The following is a 12,877-nucleotide window of genomic DNA, read 5'->3' as shown; positions in this document are numbered from 1 at the left end:
TTAGGGCTAAAGTCCTATCAGAGTTTCCTGCACTACCCCCCTCCGCTCCCCCGCCCAGCATTTTAATAGTTTTATAGGGTTTTTTTTTTAAGACGGAGTTTCACACTTGTTGCCCAGGCTGGAGTGCAATGGCATGATCTTGGCTCACCACAACCTCCGCCTCCTGGGTTCAAGCGATTCTCCTGCCTCAGCGTCCCGGGTAGCTGGGACTACAGGCGTGCGCCACCACACCCGGCGAATTTTGTATTTTTAGTAGAGACGGTGTTTCTCCATGTTGGTCAGGCTGGTCTCGAACTCCCAACTTCAGGTGATCCCCCAGCCTCGGCCTCTCAAAGTGCTGAGATTACAGGCATGAGCCACTGCACCTGGCCGTTTTATAGGGAATTTGAGCAGGCACTGACACATTGAGCTAAACTAATGATGGTCTTAAAATGTAAAAGAATTTGTGGGTTTTGGTTAAAAAAAAAAAGCATTAATAGTACATGTTCATGATTTAGAATGAACATACATTATTTTTAGTTATATTAATCTATTATTTTATTTCCAATTCATATGAACATTTTATTTCATTGAAACTGGAGATAGCCCAAATGGTTAAACAGTAGTAATATCATGTAAATGGTACCCTAGCTGCAAACTGAGGGATGGTATTTTTGTGCATGTGGTTTAGAATTTATCCTCTGCCGCATACAGAAGAAGCAGGACCACCAGCCATAACATCAAAGGGGATTATGAAATATTTACTCTTGATAACACGAATTCAGGTTATATCTTTATTTCACTATATTCAGAACAAATCACATATTGTTAGTACATAGTCCTTCATTTAGTCACAGAACAAGCATTTCTTGAGAACCTTCTATGAGTTAAACTATGTGATGGAAAAAGGTGACAAAAAAACCTGATGAATGAATCATGTCCTCTCCAGAGAACAGCTCAAATATTTGAAAGGGGAATGCAAACAGATCAATAGATACATAGAATAAAGTCAATAAGTGGCTTTAAAAAAGAATCTGTAGTGAGCACAAAAGTAGCTGTGTCTTTGCTTTGGAGCTGGAGTGGAGAGTAAGAGAAGAGGAGATTCAAGAAGGACATTTTGAGGGAGCTGGAATTTTAGGAGAGATAAACTTTGCTGTCAGAACAGTTGAGGAACTGTACTTTTTGGGCCGGGTGTGGTGGCTCACTCCTGTAATCCCAGCACTTTCGGAGGCTGAGGCTGGTGAATCACGAGGTCGGGAGTTTAGAGTCTGGCCAACATAGTGAAACCCCATCTCTACTAAAAATACAAAAAAAATTAGCCAGTGTGGTGGTGTGCACCTGTAATCCCAGCTACTCAGGAGGCTGAGGCAGGAGAAGCACGTGAACCTGGGAGGCAGAGGTTGCAGTGAGCCGAGATCATGCCATTGCACTCCCCAGGTGACAGTGAGACTCCGTCTCCAAAAAAAAAAAAAAAAAAAAAGAACATTGAGCACAAAGTTATGTAGTGGTGTGCCCAAACTTACTCCATGCAGGCACTGGAATTAGATGCTGGTTTTGCGGTTGTGCTTGGAGATTGGTGGGGGAAACAAGGCTGGGACAAAAGGCAGAATGAGATGAGGAAGGGCCTTAAGTTACTGGCAGGCCTGACTTTGTCATGGAAGGATTTCAAGTAAGGGAGTGAGAAGATCAGATTTGCACCACAAAGAGAAAATTCTGCTGTTCTTCTGGTGGTAGATTTATTTGTTGGGGAAGTTGCTGGGTGAGGGGGTTAGGACTAAGTCATATTCTCCAGTTGGGAGAATGTTTTAATAGAATATGTGATAAGTGATTTAATTATTGCACAAATCTTTATCAAGTACAGACTGTGTACTAGGAAATGGTGGTGAATAATGGCGACCCTTTCCTGCCATCTAACTCTTTAGGAGGAGAAACCAACACGAAACCAAATACATTAAAATATGATGTGATTGGTATAATGATGTATGCACAAGTTAGAGATAGCATTGGTACATAAATAGCTTGAATAATTCTGTCTTGAAGCATTTATTTGACTCAGAGAGGCCAAGCTAGAGCCCTAGAGAAGTGAGGAAGGAACTGAGTGAAGAGCTATTTAGGTGGCATAATCATTAGGACTTAGTGACTGACTGGAAGAATCTGTAAAGGAAGGGAGAGGGAGTTGCTGTGAACAACGTCAGGGTTTCCCGTGTGGGGAAATTTGATGAAACAGAGCCAGGAAATAAAGAAAGCAGACGAGAGTGGGGCAGGGGATGAGAATAAAAAATAAGAGTTCAATTTGGAAATGTGTTTGAGATTCAATCAGAAAAATGGATTTGGTGCCCATAGAGGAATTTGAGGTGATGAGTACGGAGGTTGATACATTTGGTGCCTATAGAGGAATTTGAGTATAAATATGGAAGACATGAGCTTTGTTGTGGACCTGAAGTTAAAGGAGGATGTACACGAGATGTGCATTTCTTTGTGATGGAGAAATCACAAGGAAATGATCATACAGGAGGAGATTTTAACAATATTTTCATGTTTTCTTGCTCATAGCTAAGTTTCTGCCTCCATCACGCTCTCCTTTCCTTCATTTCCTTCCGTTTATTCAACTGGTATTTACTGAGCAGTTACTATGTGTCAGATATTTGCTAAGTGCCCATACAGTTTTTCTATTTTTGTCACATTTGTGTATCTGGAAGCCTTAGAATAGTGAGTGATCCCAGTGCTTTATACACATCCTGAGCCCTGTCCAGCCCACATGTATACCCATTGTTTTTTCTCGTCTCCTTTCCTTTCTTTGTGGGGCCTTTCTTGCATCTGTAACTTCTTAACTGATGTGATGGAGCTGGTGCTAGTGTGGGCCCTTATTGCCTCCTACATAGACTGTGCTGAAGCCTCGAGTTCAGTTTGATGTTTCAGTCTGATTTTCCTGTCTTTTAGATGTGTTTTTGAACACTTCTTTTTGATAACTCTCCCTAAAACATTACATTCACAGGGATTTCCCTCAGCTTATAAATCTGGATTGCTAATTCTTCCTATTTACCTGGCACTTAAGAACATTCAAGGTTTTATTTTCCAGCCTGACTTTCTCATATTACCTTCTACTGCTCCCTTCTATTAGGCAGGTGCAGAAGTAATTGCAGTTTTTGCCATTAAAAGTAATGGCAAGCAATATTTTAACTAAATACATGCACTGACTTTCTCTCCCTTAAGCAATCCACCCTTTAGGATTTTGCCAACAACTGTCCCCAGTTCTGGGGAAGTCTTCATCCCTTTCTTCCTGCCTGTCTGAATCCTGTGTATTCTTTTCTTCCTGTTTAGACCCACAGCCAGTCTTCCTGCTTTGGTATTTGATACTTACACGTGCTTTGTGTTGCTATGCCTTCCCCAAGCAAATCATAAGGTTTCTCGCTTGAAACCTTTTTGCTACTAAGGACCATGTGATATACACAGTAGCTGCTTACTTCAATGGATAAAATACATAGAGAACCTAATATAGTGGACACATCATAGATTCTCACCCAGTTTGGTTCTATACTTATGATCTAAGAAATAAATGACCCACTCACAAATGAAAATGGAATTATAACAGAGGCATTACCAGAATCCAGTTTTGTTTGGAAAATGCTTTGTTCTTTGGAACTTGCGTTCTGTGTTTTTCTTGGTAATTTGGATATAAATTATCCATCTTGGAAAGGGATGGTTATAGATGTTAATCAGAGTAGCAGCAGTAAAAATTGACATCTCAAGTATAATTTTTGCTAAATGCAGTAGAAGTGTATTCATGGAAAGGAAAGGCATGAAGGAAATATTTTATATCTGTCTTTTTATTACATACAATATGAAAAATTAAACCGCTTTCCTTATAATCATTGTGTTCACAGTGTGGGACCTAAATTATTACTTATTAATAGAGCTACTGAAGAATTCTTGTGTTTTTTAATAGCTTAGTCTTAAGCCTATAATTAAAGTTTCATTTAACCTTGAATATTTCCAAACTAAAATGTATCTGTTTTTCTTTTTTTAGACTATTTCAAATAGTTCAATCCCAGAAAATGCAACAAGCAGTGGAAGGTTCAAACTTGACATTCTGAAAAATAAAGCTAAGAGATCCTTAACTAGCTCCCTGGAAAATATCTTCTCAAGGGTAAGATTGCACCAATGGTCTTTCAAGTATGCATATCTGTGTTTTCTAACAGTTTAGCTTCAGTCTCAACAGGCTCACAGATTTCCTTAAAAAAAAAAAACAAAAAAACCTAAGATAACTTTTAAAAATTAGTTAACAAAATGATCTTTTTTTCTTTTTCTTTTTTTTTGTTTTTTTGAGATGGAGTTTCACTCTTGTCACCCAGATTGGAGTGCAGTGGTGAGATCTCAGCTCACTGCAACCTCTGCCTCCTGCGTTCAAGCGATTCTCCTGCCTCAGCCTCTCGAGTATTGGATATTTCCTGCCTCAGACTCTCGAGTAGCAGAGATTACAGATATACATCACCATGTCTGGCTAATTTTTGTATTTTTAGTAGAGACAGGTTTTCACCATGTTGGTCAGGCTGTTCTCAAACTCCTGACCTCAAGTGATTCACCTGCCTTGGGCTCCCAAAGTGCTGGCATTACAGGTGTGAGCCACCATCCATGCCCAGCTCAAAATGATCTTTCTTTTTTTTTTTTTTTTTTTTTCTTCCTTGAGATGAAGTCTTGCTCTGTCACCATGCTGGAGTGCAGTGGTGCGATCTCAGCTCACTGCAATCTCTGTCTCCTGGGTTCAAGCGATTCTTCTGCCTCAGCCTCCTGAGTAGCTGGGACTACAGGCGTGCGCCACCACGCCCGGCTAATTTTTGTATTTTTAGTAGAGACGGGGTTTCACCATGTTGGCCAGGATGGTCTCGATCTCTTGACCTTGTGATCCGCCCACCTCGGCCTCCCAGAGTGCTGGGATTACAGGCGTGAGCCACTGCACCTGGCCCAAAATGATCTTTCAAAATAAGTTTCCTTCTCAGATCGAGATTTATTCTGGGGCCTTTATTTGAATTCGAGCTATAGATATTTAGTAGTAGGAATATATATGTATAGAAAAGGGGAAATAGAATATTGATGCTCAATACTATAAGAACTTTAAAAATCATTTCCCATAGAAAGTTATAAAGAAATTCTTCTTTTGCCCATTGTATTAGTTCATTTTCACATTGTTATAAAGAAATACCTGAAACTGAGTAATTTGTAAAGAAAAGAGGTTTCATTGACTCACTGTTCTGCAGGTTATACAGGAAGCATAGTGGCTTCTGGTTCTGGAGAGGCCTCAGGAAGCTTCCAATCATGGTGGAAGACGAAGGGGGAGTGAGACATATCACATGGTGGGAGCAGGAACAAGAGAGAGAGAATGAGGAGGTGCTGCATACTTTTAAACAACCAGATCTCATGAGAACTCACTATCATGAGAACAGCACCAAGGGGATGGTGCTAAACCATTCCTAAGAAATCCATCCCCGTGATCCAGTCACCTCCCACCAGGCAGACCTCCAACACTGGGAATTACAATCTGACATGAGATTTGGGCGGGGACACAGATCCAAACCATATCACCGATTCTTAGGAACTTAGAGGAAGTGCTGAAAAAATATAAATTAATGGAAATTTATGTATTCCATTTAGTAAGTGTATATATTCCATTTTAAAATAAGCAAAATCGTTCCCCTTCAACTTCATTTTCCTCTTCCTGAACAATTCTGCCTTAGAGCTATTAGGTGAGGTCAAGCTACGTGGGTGTTCTGGGCTGTGGCGTGGGGAACTCACGGTGGCTCAGAGCAGGGAGACTGTCCATATTGGGTGTGGAATGTGGGGATGGCCCGATGCAGGGTGTGGGAGCCTCTTGCAGTGAGGAGGGAATCTGCAGAGAAGGGGAACCTGGTTTGGGAGGTTGTAGGAGGCAGCATACTGGCAGAGGGAAAGCCCAGTGCAGGTGTCAGAGCCGCAGTGGAGGGGAGCGAGCATTCACAGGGATGGGTGCCTGAGCAGGCTGAGGATGTGCATGTGTTGGGGTGGCAGCCCCAGCATGGAGTGGCACAGCCTGGGTGGGATGAGGACAGTGTCTGTGCAGTGGCCCTTGTGGAGATGGGTTATATACATACAGGGACTGATGAAGTAAGTAAATGTCTTAAGGATAGTGGGATCCAGGGAGGAAGAAATTACTAATATGAAAAGGGTAGAAATTAGAATGAACCCTGTGTTGGATTCAACTTGGAGGTATCACACTCAAGAACTTACTCATGTAACCAAATAACACCTGTTCCTGCCTGGCCAACATGGTAAAACCCCATCTCTACTAAAAATACAAAAAAATGAGCCGGGCGTGCTGTTGCGTGCCTGTAATCCCAGCTACTCAGGAGGCTGAGGCACGAGAATCACTGGAACCCAGGAGGCAGGGGTTGCAGTGAGCTGAGATCATGCCACTGCACTCTAGCCTGGGAGACAGAGTGAGACCCTATCTAAACAAACAAACAAACAAACAAAAAAAACACCTGTTCCCTAATAACCTATGGAAATAAAAAAGTTACAAAAATAAAACTTGGAGGTATCAATATAAAATCATGATTTTTATATACATGTAAATATAGACATTGTATATACAATCATAGAAATATGAATGTAAATATAAAAAATGTAAATGTAAACATAAGTATATATGTATATGTTCCTACTAGACAGAACCAAGATTCTGAGAAACATGGCTAATTTCAGTACTGCAGGAAAAGTATAAGATGAGCCCAGAACATCTTGGTGTTCTAGATAGTAGGAAAATATTCCAAGAAAAATGGTGATGTGTCATAAAGACATAAAAACCTTGAAAGGGCTCCCACTGGGACAATATGAGCATTGACATAAATGATAGCAACAGATAACCTAACCTGTTGCATAAAATAGGCAACTATTTTCTGATACAAAAAATAAATGAATATATTAAAAGTTTTATCATAAATAAGATATTTGCTGTATGTAATTAATATTTATTAATTACTAATGGGAAAATAACTTTACAATGGAGCAGGCTGGCAGGCACCACCAAGTGATCAAATCGAACATCATCAGCAGTGGGACAAATTGCAGCCCTGTGCCACCTGATATAAAGAAACAGAACTGCTTCTGTGGTATTCCTGTCAAATAGGCAGTGCCTGAATCTAATCAAGGGGAAATGTCAACAAACCCAAATTGAGGTGGAGTCTACAAAATAACAAGCCTGTTATCTTCAAGAAAGTCAAGAACAGGTTGAGGAATAACTCCAGACTGAAGGGCCCTAAAGAAACACAAAAACAAGTGGAATGGGAGATTGTGAATTGGATCCTTTTGCCCTAAAAGCCATTATTGGGACAATCAATGCAACTGGAGTGAAGTCTGAAGATTCAATAGTATTCCTGTATCAATGTCAGTATCCTGGTTTTGAAAGTTGTATTTTAGTTATATTGGAGAATGTCCTTTTTTGTAGAAAATACACAGTAAAGTATTTCAGGGTGGTGGAGCTTTATATTGGCAACTTAACTTGAAAATGGTTGTGGGGAAAAAAAATTTTTGTACTATACTTATAACTTGCCTCTGCATTTGAGATGGCTTCAAAATGAAAAAAGAGAAAGTGATCGTTTTAAACCTGCTTATCACACATACCTCACAAAGCCCACCCAGGGTGTTTTTTTAAATTTATTTTTTCTGCTTGCTGTTTTCATGTGTTAATGAATAGCTCAGGTTATTAATGGATCACAAGTACTGCCATTGTACAATCATCAATAAGGGCTCTTTTCTGTACCCAGCACACTCCCTGTGAAAACTAAGTAGTAAGACTGGTTGGGTGGTAGGTGTTTTAACTCCTATGAACAAAGTTTCAAAATGTACCCTTGATGACTTTTTAAAGTCTCTTGGCTTTATGTTAATACACACAAAAAAATTTCACCTTCAGTGTATAAGTGTCTTCCTTAGTGATCTCTCAGTGCCTTTAAAGAGGCAAATGAGTGGTAAAAATTCTTAGACTTTGAGAGGAACTTTGAATTAACCATTGAACTCTATTTGCAAATGCGTATTGTTTTTAAAAACATTATTTCCACCTGTTTAACCTTAATAGCATTATAAGAATATGTTTAGTTAAACAGTTGGATACATTTTGATTTTTTCCATGCTTGTGCAATAGAGCATTAGGACACAGTAACTTCTGATATCCCGTGTTCCTAGTTTTGTTTCTTTGTTATGGCTCAAAATACTTTTCTAGTTATTTCTCTTAATGATAGAGATCCTTCTAAGTTAAACAGAAGCCCTGCAGCAAGCATGATCAATTGTGAATGCCATTATTTTATCAGTGGAAAACTGAATCTCAGAAAACGGTATCTGGGAGATTTGTCAGAAGTATGCCAATGCAAATTTCATAAAATATGCCTTTTTCCATCAAAATTTATAAATTAGTAAAATCCTGGTCCTCACCCCAGACCTACTTAATCAGAAATTCTCGGGGTGGGGTCCAGTAATTTGGGTTTCCACAAGCCCTCCAGGTGAGGCTGAGGCAATTACACTTACTTAAGGCACATGTAATTCTTAAAGCACCAGCATCAGAAACAGCATCAGCTACCTGAATTGAACACAGTGTTTAGTGAAAATTTTAGCAGAAAAGACCATTTAAGTAGGTGTCAGCATACCTGAATGTAATCCCTGGCCCTAGCCAATTTTATATTTATGATCTTGGATGAATTATTTGCCTTTTCTAGGCCATAGTTTTCCCATTTGTGAAATGGACATATTAATACCCACTTGCCTCACGTAATTGTGAGGATTAAATGTTAATATGTTAGGGAAATATCACATCATAGATAGGAGGTGGTATATTCAGTGGTAAGCTCAAAATCTCTGTCATTTACAAAATGGCAAAGGGTATTTAGGGTGTTACTTTCTTTATCTCCGTTTAGTACCTTGGCATCCTGCATAATACTTGCAGTGCCAGCTTTGAAGTCTTTTTCGCATGCCTTCAATTGCTGTAATGACATTTTCAGCAGGGGCACAGCCGATTTGTTTTGATCAAGGTGGATACTGTAGCTTTTGTTTCCCAGAGTGATGCCAAATGACATAAATTTTGCGACCTAACAAGGTCTTGCTTGTACCGTGTGCAACAGGATGCACTTTTTGGGCAGGTTGGCAGCTCCCCATGTTGTATTAAAGGTTACATAGCAAAAGGGGTTTTGTGTACTTCTAAAACTTGTCTTTTTTTTTTTTTTTTTTTTCCCTGCTGAGTTGTATAGTAGAAAATTCACATTCCAGTTTTGGAGTTTAGCTCATAATTGCTGCCATTTTTAAATGTCAAAATATTTTATTTAGCTAACTATAGTTGTTTATGAAATAGGATCCATTTTTTAAATGCCAAGAAGCTCAGCTCATTAACCACTAAAAAGTGAGTCCAAGGGAAAGGGCCTGACACATGAATTAGCAAATCACAATGTAGTAAAACAGAAAAAGCTGTCTGTTCAAAGGTGAAAATCAAAATCATGTAATGGCTATCTGTTTGCTTTTTTTTTTCAGTTGTTTTCCAAAACAGAAATATTTACTAATATAAATTTTATTTTTTTTTTTGAGGTAGGGTCTTGCTTTGTCACCCAGGCTGGACTGCAGTGGTGTGATCATAGCTCACTGCAGCCTCGAACTCCTGGGCTCGAACAATCTTCCCGCCTCAGCCTCCCAAGTAGCTAGGACCACGGGCACATACCACCAAGCCTGGCTAATTTTATTTTTATTATTTTGTACAGACAGGGTCTTACCATGTTGCCCAGGCTGGTCTCGAACTCTTGGGGTCAAGCAATCCTCCCACCTCAGCTTCCTAAAGTGCTAGGATTACAGGCATGAGCCACCATACCAAGCCAATATTTACTAATATAAAGTGCAAGTTATTTTGAAAATAGTACTCATTTTCTACTTTCTTCAGAGTAATATCCATTGTCTTTACTTGTTGAAATGTGTGAAGTGGTAGAGTATAATTTTAAAGTAACTTTGTTTTTCTTTGTGCACAAAAAAAGCTTATGTGGGTAAAACACTACTATGAGTAAAATAGGTGATTTCAGTTGTTTTTCTAATAATAGGAATGGTTTGATACCCATCTGACTACTTTGTCTGTTATGACCAAATAACCTGTCTGAGATAACCGGGCAGGTGGGCATGTAAGTAGCGCTAAAAATAACAGAAATCTCATCTTTACTATATTTTCCTCTTGGCTACACACACTAACCCAATAATTTATTAGCCACAAATAGAGTTTTTATTATTGGAAGGATGCCAATTATAACATAGAACTGAAGAACTGAAAAGAATTTGATGAGGTTCTAGGACATTTACAAAATTCCATGTAACCTGTGTAGGCTAATTAGCTTTATTTGTAATTCTCTTTTTCACAGAGCTTTAGTTTAGGGATGTAATAGTAACAGCCCAGGAGCTTCACTTTAAAATTGTGCTTCCTGTATCAAAATTGCTGCCCTTTCTTTTAACTAGCTGCGTAAACTTGGGCAATGTAATCTATCAGAACTTCAGTCTCTGTATCTGTGAAGATGGGCTAAATAACCATACTTACCTCAAAATTGGTATGAGGATTAAGTGAGCTAATGCAGTGTAAAATGCTTAACGTAGTATATGGCACATGATAAGCATTCAATAATATTAGGTGCAGCTATTAATTTTATTATTGTTTTAGTTATTATATAGTAAGCCATTGGAGATAAAGCTGTAACATATGCAGATAATAATAAATATTGCTTTACGAAACAAGATAGGATGTCATAAATAAAACATAGTCATCTGAAAAGAAGAAAGAACTGTTTAAACTTTCTGATAGTAGATGTAAGAAGAAAAATTCAAGAGAAGGCTAGGAAACTAGAGTTGAAAAAAGCCTTTCAGAAAATGGAGCAAAATTCAAAGAAATGGAAAATAGGAGAACAAGGTAAAAAGTTAAAGGATCAGTCCAGAACCAAACAGTAGGAGTTCCAGTAAGAAAAAATGCCTGCAAGGAAATTTTTAAAGAAATAATTTAAAAAATTTCTCAGAGCTAAAGAGCATGAGTTTCCAGATTTAGTGAACTCAGAGAGTGCACAACAGAGTGACTGTGTAAAAGTCATGCTAAGGCACGTCGTTGTGAAATTTCACAATGCCAAAGGGCAAACTTAGATTCTGTTCCAAAGAGAAACAGCAGGTCAGACACACAGGCTCTAGAATCACAATGGCTTTAGACTTCTGAACCAAAGGACATTTGAGCAATGCTAAGATATTTGGAAGCAAAATTTCTAACTACTACAATATACGATATCCAGCCAAACTATTAGTGAAATACAAGCATAGACTAATGACATTTATAGACATGTACATTTTAAAAAAAATTTAGTTCCCACTCTCCCTTTCTCAGAAAGCACCTGGAGAATGTGCCTCACCCAAATGAAGAATTAAACTAAAAAAGGAGAAGACGTGGGACCAAGGAAGCAGAAATTCCAACAGAAGAGAGGGTCAAAGGAAATTTCTAGGTTGATAGTGAAGGAAAATCCTGGGAAGCTTTGTAGAGCAAGCCTATATTGTAACATGTCCAGATTGGGGCAGAAACACAGAGGTCTCCATAATGGTAGCTTAAAACAAAAGGGGGTGGAGAGAGAGAGAGAGAGAGAGAGAGAGAGAGGAGAGGTGAGGGGAGGGAAGGGGAGGGGAGGGTAATTGATGGTTTATGTGGTGATGTTTGACCATATTGTGAACTGTAGGAGAGTTTTGTAATATATTCGTGTTTGCTCAAGTAGTCACTAACTCCATGAAAAACAAAATATACAAGATATGAGGTGTAAGCAGACGTAATCATAGTAAAATATGTAGCTCAGCTTCAAACAATACTTACAGTCCTAATAATCTAAGCACAAGTACTGATTTAACCAAAATTCGTGATGTAACTATATTGAAGGAAGAGGGGAAGAAAGGTGTGTGTGGGGGTTGAGGGGGGGTGGAACTGGGTATATAGTGAAGTAAGAATATTAAATTTCATCTTCCAGAGTTAGGAAGTCAATAGATAGTTTCTAAAATGGAAAACTTAAGGAACGGTAGGATAAGCTGAATACCAGAAATATCAATATAAATAATTTCAAGGTTCGCTTTTGGGGAGTGGGATTCAGAGTGCAAGAGAGGGGGTTGATGACCACCACTTTTCATTATAAACTTGATAGCACAGTTTCACTTTTGAAAATTTGTGCTGATATTACCTTGATTAAAAATTAAAATGGAATGCAACCCCCTCCTACCCCCAACCCCCAAATAAACCAAGAATGTTTGCAGACAGAGTTGAAGCCTGGAAAGTACTATGCAAATGTTATGCATTGTTAAAAATTTTCGCAGGGTCACTGTCACAGGGATCTGACTGGTGTTTCCACTCATTCTTTTTTAGAACTTCGCCACATGCTCTAGAGTTGTGTGGAACTCCTCAGTCTATGTTTTGTCTTTTAAGACCTTGTAGATGATGAGGTTCCCAGCCTGACTTGTATCCTCTTTCCTTCTATAGTTGGCCTCAGTTTCTTCCTATTTAAAGTGAGGGGGGAACAAACCAAATGATCTCTTAGGTTCTTAGGTCTCTTAGATCTTAGGTGATCTCTTAGATTTCTTTCTGAGATCATTTATAAAATCCACACCAAATGACTATGTCAAAAAAAATCGATAACCAATTCACCAATATTGAAGCAGACTGATATCTAGTCTTCCGGAATTAAATGATCTCTTGAAATAGTTTGGCATTATGGAATAATGAATGATGCAAAACCTGTAAATTTTAGAATGTGGTTTTCTTTTCCATGTGGTTTTTAACTGATGTTTATTACAATCCTATAACATGAATTATGATGTTTTGATCTAGGTTGTATGTATTAAG

At 38.7% G+C, this 12,877-nt stretch overlaps 1 protein-coding gene across 3 annotated transcripts in view; it reads left to right on the top strand.

The window, feature by feature from the left end:
• The window catches only part of TBC1D4 (TBC1 domain family member 4), a 197,227-nt gene that overhangs the window by 141,544 nt on the left and 42,806 nt on the right, over nucleotides 1-12,877 (top strand). For all 3 annotated transcript variants that reach the window (XM_024230995.3, XM_054529113.2, XM_024230996.3), the window contains exon 8: nucleotides 4,007-4,126. In XM_024230995.3, coding sequence (XP_024086763.1) covers nucleotides 4,007-4,126 — 120 coding nt within the window. The remainder of the gene's footprint in view (nucleotides 1-4,006; nucleotides 4,127-12,877) is intronic.

Source organism: Pongo abelii, chromosome 14 (assembly GCF_028885655.2).
Source record: "Pongo abelii isolate AG06213 chromosome 14, NHGRI_mPonAbe1-v2.0_pri, whole genome shotgun sequence".
NCBI classification, from domain to species: Eukaryota; Metazoa; Chordata; class Mammalia; order Primates; family Hominidae; genus Pongo; species Pongo abelii.
Note: the sequence above shows the minus strand (reverse complement) of the source record. Positions and strands in the feature narration are given on the sequence as shown.